Here is an 8,845-nt window from a genome sequence, read left to right on the forward strand (position 1 = left end):
TATTTTTTTTTGCGTACAAAAAGTATTGTCGTCGCTTCATGGCGTTATGGTTGAACCACTGATGAGCTATTCTGATGATGTCTTTCATACTTTTCTGGGCCTTGACAGTGGTATTTACTTGGCAGTCAATGGGACAGTTACAATCCTCCCGGTTTTCATCCAAAATGTCTTAAATTGTGTTCCAAAGACGAACGAATTTTTTACGGGTTTGGAACGACATGGGGATAAGTGATTAATGGCAAGATTTTCATTTTGGGGTGAAGTACCTTTTAAGTACTGGTGACATTTTTACATTTATTTTATTGAGCAAGTTTCATTCAATTCTTAATTTTATCCTGATGCTTCTACTTGTTTTTATGTGCAGATGTTTTCTTGGAATCACAACACTCACTGGATACAAGACGGATACATAGAGGCAGAACAAGTGGAAAGGTCTCAGAGAAGAGGGAAAACCCTCATGTGTGTGCTCATCTTAGAAAGTTAATACACACAGTCGGCATCTAGTCATAGCTGGGGGCGTGGCGAGGGCGGAGTCGGAATGGGGGGAAACACTGCGAACATCGTGTGTATCTGAATGACAAAAATGCACATATTGAGAGCTCATTCCCAGAGACGCGTAGAACAATTTTAGTCTCTTTTAACTTTAATATTCATATACACAAGTCCATATCGATATTTGATTCATTTTACAGCCCTAATATAGATGTATTCATTCAAAAATAGCCGAATTCCGTGAAGTTCTGCTTTATATAGCAAGTTCTATTTTTGACTGGATTCCGTGATTCAATCGTTTCGCAAACACAGACGGGGTGAATTTATGAATGAAAGTGTAAAAGTTCTGACACAAAACTAAGTTGTTACGTGTCCACATGCTTTTTTAAGTGGGTAAACGGGTTTATGTTCGACACTAGGCTAAAGTTACATAGTTTTGCTTAAGGTAGAATGATAAGGCTAATTATATACATGCCACTTTCTGAAACAACCTTACACCGTTTTGATAGCATTAATAATGAACACAATGTTAACGTAGCCTGCCTGTGATGAATGCCGACTGCACACATACACATGCTTAGTCTTGGGATTTCCACAACTTCCCTTGATCATCCTCACAACTTATTGCTTGTAGCCATTTTGTCATCCTTTCCGGTACTGTATGTTTATTAGGAAGGATGTATAACTTCATTTCATAATTTGTTAGTTTATTTGAGGTACAGAAAACGACATCATAACTCTTCGTCATGATTGTCCCGTGTATTTCAATTGGCACCAAAGCAATGTTTTCCCCCACGGGCTAAATTCACATCACGTGACGGGGCGTTCCCAGACCAACCGTCTGTATCTATTGACTTTCAGTATGTATTTATTAAATTGTCTTTTGAAGGAATATTCTTAATTTAATAGAACATAAGCTCAAACAACAGAATTTGTGATTTTAATGTTGATTGCAGCATTTTATTTTAATCCTTTGCTTTAAAAAAATTTTTTTACCAAAATTATACAAATTCTGTTGATTGACCTTCGTTTTTATAGAAAGTTAATGTTCTACTCTGAACATTAGTCTCACACACACTCACACACTCTGAACACAATTAGAAATAAGACATCAGCACAATAACACTCAGCAAAATAGTCTAATTATCGTTATCGATAAAATCCCAGAAATCACAGAGATATAACTTTTTGTCAATATTGCAAACCCTTAATTTTTTCTTTATTTTGATGTGCCACCCCAAGATTTACTGTGGCCTCAACTGACCACCCCTGTAAAAAATTTCTGGGAGTGCAACTGAATGCATTTATATCAGTATTTTATAGTTTACTGTTAAAATTATTCTTTACGGCAGTTTCATTGTTAAATTATTACAACATCATATTGGATTTAGGGGTATTTACAGGATTTTATTGGCAACTTTTGTTGCCAGGTAAATACTTTAAATTACAAAATATTGCTGTAAAATAAACTTCAACTTTGATTCAGTGTTACTGTAAAAAAATACTACAAATTACTGTATTTCACATACAGCAATTAACTGTTATTTGCTTTGCAGTAATGTACTGTAATCCATTTTACAGCAAATAACATCATTTTTACAGGATTTTATTGGCAACCTTTTTGCCAGTAAAATCCTGTAAATTCTACAGTACATTTTTTACAGTGATACATCTTCTGAAATGTCTTTTGAGAAGTCTGATAAGGTCCTGTAGTTAGAAACAATTTCTGTGTTTTCAAGCCATTTTGCAATGTATTCTTCGTTCACTATTGGAAGAAATGTAACAATTAATAAAACTTTGTATAAACATGTTTCACTGGCTAACAGTAATCAAACGATTGTTTTAAAGGGAATTTGTAAGGCTACTTACTTTTAGGTGGCTCCAGAGTAAAGCTTCCTCTCTCTAACATGTCTTGGTCTGATCCCCAGCCGCTGTCAGTCTCCTCCATCGCTGCTTCCACTGGTGTCAGGAGATCTGTGTTTTCTCTGGCCATCATCTCCACTTTCTCCATCAACTCTCTGACCTGTTCTCTATCCCCCTGCTCCATGTAGTTCAGTACATGATACCTGTTTTCACATTTACTAATCAACCACTGCAGGGCCTCTCCTTCACTCACAATGTGTTCTTCTATAGTGCGAGTGACCACCCAGTCGCCCCTGGTGAACACCACTATACAGTACTTCCAGACATTTCGACCCAGGAGCTCCATGTGCTCCTTGACAGACCTCCTCTGTGCTTCAGTAAAGGCAGCACCAGACTGCAGAACCAGCAAAACTGCATGAGGTCCTGGTGAACACATACTAACACTTGACATGATCTCCTGCTTGACTGACTCTGAAGTCTCCTTTACAGACGCGTACGGCCACCATCCAGGTGTGTCGATTAAAATGACTTTTCTCTGATTGACCTCTCCCTCTCTCATCACACACTTTTTTGTCACCCTCTTCTCTTGTTCAATTTTCAGAACTGTGTTCATCACTGAGGTCTTTCCAACAATATTGCCACCCATCAAGACAATCCTTAATTCTGGGAAAAATTTCTCTGCCAGAAAGAACATGAAAGTTCATGAACACATCTTAACATTTAGCTATAATCATATTTAATTTTGTTAATTTTCTATAAATTTTGCAAAGTTATTGACCATTATTTTACATTGTTTTAGAAGATGCACTTTACCTGTTAGATGATGTTTCAAGGTTTGCATCTTTGTTTTTACTTGAATCTCTCTCTCTTCTGCTTGTTTCTTCACGTTTCTTCTCTTTTCCTCCATATCTTCAAGCAGTTTGCTGTCAATTTTAAAGCACTGGCCTTGATGCTCAGCTACCAGTCTCTCTATCTCATGAAACAGTTTTTCCACATTTATCCCTTTGCTCTCAGTATAATTGAAGACATGAACTCTGTTCGCAGATTTCTTTATTACAATATCAAGCTCGTTCCCTGCTCTCTCAATTAACTGCTTGCTATCTTCATTTCTCTGCTCTTTGTTTTCATACATGAGCAGAACGATGGTGTGGTTCCAGATCTGCTCACCAAAAATCTCCATGTGCTCCACCACACTGTTTAGGTGCATGACTGTAAATGGTTTGTGTAGATTGATGACAAGAAGAAAGGCATGTGGATCAGGACACAGTTTTAAGCTGTGCACAATCTCCATCTTTAAAAACTTAGCACTCTCTGCCAGTGTGAAGCTCCTCCACCATCCTGGTGTCATTACCAAAGTGACAGACCTGTTTTGAACTGTCCCCTGCCTAATCTCACTCTTGACTATCTCTTTACCCACTTTACAGTCATTCTGGCCAAAAATGGTTTTAGCTGCACTGCATTTGTACTCTGCTTTACTGCCGACTATAATGGCCTTTATCTCTGGAAGAGCTGGACAATCTGCAAAAGAAAATTAAGGAACCTGAATTGTAACTTAGTTAGCAAACCTTATCAAATGTATTACCATATTTTAGGTGTATAGTCAAATGTATAAATTGAGAACTCTGCACTGCATTTGGTTCCTGCATGTGGTTTGTATTATTAACATAAATTAACATTCTTTAGTTTGCCTCGCATTGTTGTGTTTGATTTTAGGTGACAACACAAATTTACATTCCTACATCCTTTTAACAAGTTTACAAAGTTTCCAAGCTTAGCATTGTATCCTTAGCTTTATACATTCATGTTAACATCCATTATCTAAGGACACCTGCTGCTTTGAAACTTGAAGAAAACTTCTAGGTATTACTTTCACTGTGATCACAATTGATCGCTCACATTAGTATTAGGCAAAACATTTTGGCCTTACTATATTGATTTGTACTTCTTTAAAAGAAAAAAAAATGTATGTACAATCCTAGTTATGCTTATACATATTTTCATTCTTTGAACAACAATGTACATAGTGACTTTGTATATAAATTGTTTAAATTTGAGATATAAGAGAAGATATTTTGAAGACTTTTGTGTTAGATCATCAGCTGTCCAAAAGTCTATTATATAAGTTTTGTCAAACGTTAAAACATTTATTTACAGTATGGTGAAAACTTACTTTCATAACAATCAGAGTCCTCTCCTGCCTCCATAATGCGTCACAGACCGTCACTTTTAAGTTCTTGAGGTTTGCTTCAATATCATCTTACTTTATCTCCTTTTTTCTCACTCCCAGTGTCCTGTTTCTTAGTTCTCAGTCTTTCTCTGGTGTCTCTATTTTATAAAAATCTGTAAGCATTTTCTGTCTGTTTTTGCGCATATACTAAATGTGTCTCTGTACTGGACGAACTGGTTTATCAGCTTGCTAATGAAAAGTGATAGTGCCACTCCTCTGTTTTGCAAATGTTTTTAGACGAGGAGGTTTGAGTCACAAGCATTTATTTCGCCTTTTATTTTTTTCTTACTGAACAGTCTTTATTAAAATTAAAAGAACGCTTAACCTGGAGAAACAAAACAAAAAGACAGTGAATGTCAGTTTTCATGTGTTTTGTAACCATAACATCTTTATCAATACTTTTTTATAGGCTATCTTGATCTATTTTACATAACAATCGGTGTTATTTAAACAGTTGCCAGGTGTAATTTATTTGCTTCCATTGCTTCCTCTGACTCACCTCATAATTACTTCTGTAAAGAACAGGTCATGTGATGGCTTAGCCTCTGTGTAGATAGGTCCTGGAAACAGCCATAGCTCCACCCCTTGTTTTTTTTTTTTTTTTTTTTTTTTTTAATCTGTTCTGTACTTTTTGTTAAAATAAACCCCACCTCGTCATTACTGAGGGAGAAAAGACAAGGGGATAGAGTTATAAACTTTCTGTCACCATTGGAACTGAAATTAGTTAAGTGTTTTAGTTAAAAAAAGACACCAAATAATGTATTTAGCCTGTTCTCTCAAGTCAACTGAACTTTCACTTTTACTTAATTTCATAAACAATGAATGCACACTGGGTTTTTATATAGATTTGTTAAAGGAAATCAGTAAGCAAAATAGTATTTATCATACATTAAAGCATTACACAATGTCATTGCTGTATTAGAAAACACTTTAAACAAACGTAAAGGACTTGCGAGTCATTTCCTGTTTGTTCTTGTGCATGTAATACATCCAACTTCTTCTTTCTGTTCTGATAGTTGGAGAAATCTTCCTGCCATGGTTATCTGAAGATTTGCTGTATCCAAAATATATACATGGAAAAACACACTCAATGTATTTTTTTTATTCATAGCAGGTATTTTAATGAATTACACTAGAAAAAGATACATAAATGAAAGGAATGGGATTAATATTAGAACATAAAGCGAACAATGTTTTTAATTCACAAATATATGGCACAAAATCTACTTTACAATGTGGACCATGATGAATGAAGAAACAAAGATGATGACAGGCAAGTAAATAAGATTGTATTGCAGAATACACTCAAACACATTTTTGTTTCTGGCTTTGTTTGAATAAGAATAATAAAAGAACAAATATAAATCTCCAGCACTCCACTGGAGCAACTGTACACATACACTAGGTATATTATCAGAATATACATTTGTGGGACTTTGTGATTAATACACATGCAATATGAATGGAACTGGCATGAGGTTGAGGTGATTACAGCAGTAAAACCCATATTTACAATTTAAAACAAAACTTAGTTGTGCAAGTAAATCATTTTAATTAGTTGTACATTTCTGCATGAAATTGAGTGTATACACTGTAATTGCGTTCTTTATTTTACAATTTCTGTTTTCTGTATTTACCTCTGAAAACTTCAGTGGTCTTGATTTAGTGTGACATCTTCTGAAATGTCTTTTGAGAAGTCTGAGAAGGTCCTGTAGTTAGATACAATTTCTGTGTTTTCAAGCCATTTTGCAATGTATTCTTCGTTCACTATTGGAAGAAATGTAACAATTAATAAAACTTTCTATAAACATGTTTTACTGACTGACAGTAATCAAATGATTGTTTTAATGGGAATTTGTAAGGCTACTTACTTTCAGGTGGCTCAAGAGTATAGCTTCCTCTCTCTAACTTGTCTTGGTCTGACCAGATAGATCCCCAGCCGCTGTCAGTCTCCTCCATCGCTGCTTCCACTGGTGTCAGGAGATCTGTGTTTTCTCTGGCCATCATCTCCACTTTCTCCATCAACTCTCTGACCTGTTCTCTATCCCCCTGCTCCATGTAGTTCAGTACATGATACCTGTTTTCACATTTATTGATCAACCACTGCAGGGCCTCTCCTTCACTCACAATGTGTTCTTCGGTTGTGTTAGTGACCATCCATTCGCCCCTGGTGAACACCACTATACAGTATTTCCAGACATTTCGACCCAGGAGCTCCATGTGCTCCTTGACAGACCTCCTCTGTGCTTCAGTAAAGGCAACACCAGACTGCAGAACCAGCAAAACTGCATGAGGTCCTGGTGAACACATACTAACACTTGACATGATCTCCTGCTTGACTGACTCTGAAGTCTCCTTTACAGACGCGTACGGCCACCATCCAGGTGTGTCGATTAAAATGACTTTTCTCTGATTGACCTCTCCCTCTCTCATCACACACTTTTTTGTCACCCTCTTCTCTTGTTCAATTTTCAGAACAGTGTTCATCACTGAGGTCTTTCCAACAATATTGCCACCCATCAAGACAATCCTTAATTCTGGGAAAAATTTCTCTGCCAGAAAGAACATGAAAGTTCATGAACACATCTTAACATTTAGCTATAATCATATGACCTATATAATTCCATATTTCTGTTAATTTTCTATAAATTTTGCAAAGTTATTGACCATTATTTTACATTGTTTTAGAAGATGCACTTTACCTGTTAGATGATGTTTCAAGGTTTGCATCTTTGTTTTTACTTGAATCTCTCTCTCTTCTGCTTGTTTCTTCACGTTTCTTCTCTTTTCCTCCATATCTTCAAGCAGTTTGCTGTCAATTTTAAAGCACTGTCCTTGATGCTCAGCTACCAGTCTCTCTATCTCATGAAACAGTTTTTCCACATTTATCCCTTTGCTCTCAGTATAATTGAAGACATGAACTCTGTTCCCACATTTCTTTATTACAATATCAAGTTCATTCCCTGCATGCTCTCTCAATTAACTGCTTGCTATCTTAATTTCTCTGCTCTTTGTTTTCATACATGACCAGAACGATGGTGTGGTTCCAGATCTGCTCACCAAAAATCTCCATGTTCTCCACCACACTGTTTAGGTGCATGACTGTAAATGGTTTGTGTAGATTGATGACAAGAAGAAAGGCATGTGGATCAGGACACAGTTTTAAGCTGTGCACAATCTCCATCTTTAAAAACTTAGCACTCTCTGCCAGTGTGAAGCTCCTCCACCATCCTGGTGTCATTACCAAAGTGACAGACCTGTTTTGAACTGTCCCCTGCCTAATCTCACTCTTAACTATCTCTTTACCCACTTTACAGTCATTCTGGCCAAAAATGGTTTTAGCTGCACTGCATTTGTACTCTGCTTTACTGCCGACTATAATGGCCTTTATCTCTGGAAGAGCTGGACAATCTGCAAAAGAAAATTAAGGAACCTGAATTGTAACTTAGTTAGCAAACCTTATCAAATGTATTACCATATTTTAGGTGTATAGTCAAATGTATAAATTGAGAACTCTGCACTGCATTTGGTTCCTGCATGTGGTTTGTATTATTAACATAAATTAACATTCTTTAGTTTGCCTCGCATTGTTATGTTTGATTTTAGGTGACAAAACATATTACATTCCTACATACTTTGGGAAAAAAAATTGATGTGTGAAAACTTTTAACAAGGTTACAAAGTTTCCAAGCTTAGCATGGTATCATTAGCTTCATACATTCATGTTAACATCCATTATCTAAGGACACTTGCTGCTTTGAAACTTGAAGAAAACTTCTAGGTATTACTTTCACTGTAATCACAATATATCTCTCACATTTGTATTAAGCAAAACATTTTGGCCTTACTATATTGATTTGTACTTCTTAAAAAAAAAAAAAAAGTACAATCCTAGTTATGCTTATATTTTCATTCTTTGAAAAACAATGTACATATTGACTTTGTATATAAATTGTTTAAATTTGAGATATAAGAGAAGATATTTTGAAGATTTTTGTGTTAGATCATCAGCTGTCCAAAAGTCTATTATATAAGTTTTGTCAAACGTTAAAACATTTATTTACAGTATGGTGAAAACTTACTTTCATGACAATCAGAGTCCTCTCCTGCCTCCATAATGCGTCACAGACCGTCACTTTTAAGTTCTTGAGGTTTGATTCAATATCATCTTACTTTATCTCCTTTTTTCTGACTCCCAGTGTCCTGTTTCTTAGTTCTCAGTCTTTCTCTGGTGTCTCTATTTTATAAAAATCTGTAAGCATT

General features: G+C 35.9%; 3 protein-coding genes and 1 long non-coding RNA gene across 4 annotated transcripts; all 4 read right to left on the reverse strand.

The window, feature by feature from the left end:
* Positions 1 to 2,113: 2,113 nt before the first annotated feature.
* On the reverse strand, positions 2,114 to 3,020 carry LOC132095753 (GTPase IMAP family member 4-like). The gene is made up of 2 exons (XM_059500859.1): positions 2,362 to 3,020; positions 2,114 to 2,257 (listed from the first exon to the last, which is right to left on the reverse strand). The coding sequence occupies exons 1-2, from the start codon at positions 2,999 to 3,001 to the stop codon at positions 2,151 to 2,153; spliced, it is 747 nt and encodes a 248-aa protein (XP_059356842.1). The 5' UTR covers positions 3,002 to 3,020; the 3' UTR covers positions 2,114 to 2,150.
* A 726-nt stretch (positions 3,021 to 3,746) lies between these two features.
* LOC132095755 (uncharacterized) lies at positions 3,747 to 4,761 on the reverse strand. The gene is made up of 2 exons (XR_009422496.1): positions 4,526 to 4,761; positions 3,747 to 3,873 (listed from the first exon to the last, which is right to left on the reverse strand). It is a non-coding gene; the product is annotated as an uncharacterized LOC132095755 (long non-coding RNA).
* A 1,220-nt stretch (positions 4,762 to 5,981) lies between these two features.
* On the reverse strand, positions 5,982 to 7,542 carry LOC132095756 (GTPase IMAP family member 6-like). The gene is made up of 3 exons (XM_059500860.1): positions 7,285 to 7,542; positions 6,454 to 7,134; positions 5,982 to 6,349 (listed from the first exon to the last, which is right to left on the reverse strand). Exons 1-3 carry the CDS (start codon positions 7,376 to 7,378, stop codon positions 6,231 to 6,233), a joined length of 894 nt encoding a protein of 297 aa, XP_059356843.1. The 5' UTR covers positions 7,379 to 7,542; the 3' UTR covers positions 5,982 to 6,230.
* A 35-nt stretch (positions 7,543 to 7,577) lies between these two features.
* Positions 7,578 to 8,845, reverse strand: LOC132096983 (GTPase IMAP family member 2-like). Its single transcript, XM_059502661.1, has 2 exons — positions 8,665 to 8,845; positions 7,578 to 7,993 (listed from the first exon to the last, which is right to left on the reverse strand). Exons 1-2 carry the CDS (start codon positions 8,696 to 8,698, stop codon positions 7,578 to 7,580), a joined length of 450 nt encoding a protein of 149 aa, XP_059358644.1. The 5' UTR covers positions 8,699 to 8,845.

The sequence above is a fragment of the Carassius carassius genome, chromosome 20, assembly GCF_963082965.1.
Source record: "Carassius carassius chromosome 20, fCarCar2.1, whole genome shotgun sequence".
NCBI lineage: Eukaryota > Metazoa > Chordata > Actinopteri > Cypriniformes > Cyprinidae > Carassius > Carassius carassius.

Excerpts from the sequence above, each read along its gene's own strand:
- LOC132095753 (XM_059500859.1), bottom strand. The coding sequence starts at position 3,001 with ATGGGTGGCAATATTGTTGGAAAGACCTCAGTGATGAACACAGTTCTG. Across the intron at positions 2,258-2,361 it reads TACTCTGGAGCCACCTAAAA|TGAACGAAGAATACATTGCA; the intron begins GTAAGTAGCCTT and ends TTCTTCCAATAG.
- LOC132095756 (XM_059500860.1), bottom strand. The coding sequence starts at position 7,378 with ATGGAGGAAAAGAGAAGAAACGTGAAGAAACAAGCAGAAGAGAGAGAG. Across the intron at positions 7,135-7,284 it reads CTTGAAACATCATCTAACAG|AGAAATTTTTCCCAGAATTA; the intron begins GTAAAGTGCATC and ends TCTTTCTGGCAG. Across the intron at positions 6,350-6,453 it reads TACTCTTGAGCCACCTGAAA|TGAACGAAGAATACATTGCA; the intron begins GTAAGTAGCCTT and ends TTCTTCCAATAG.
- LOC132096983 (XM_059502661.1), bottom strand. The coding sequence starts at position 8,698 with ATGGAGGCAGGAGAGGACTCTGATTGTCATGAAA. Across the intron at positions 7,994-8,664 it reads GGACTCTGATTGTCATGAAA|ATTGTCCAGCTCTTCCAGAG; the intron begins GTAAGTTTTCAC and ends TTTCTTTTGCAG.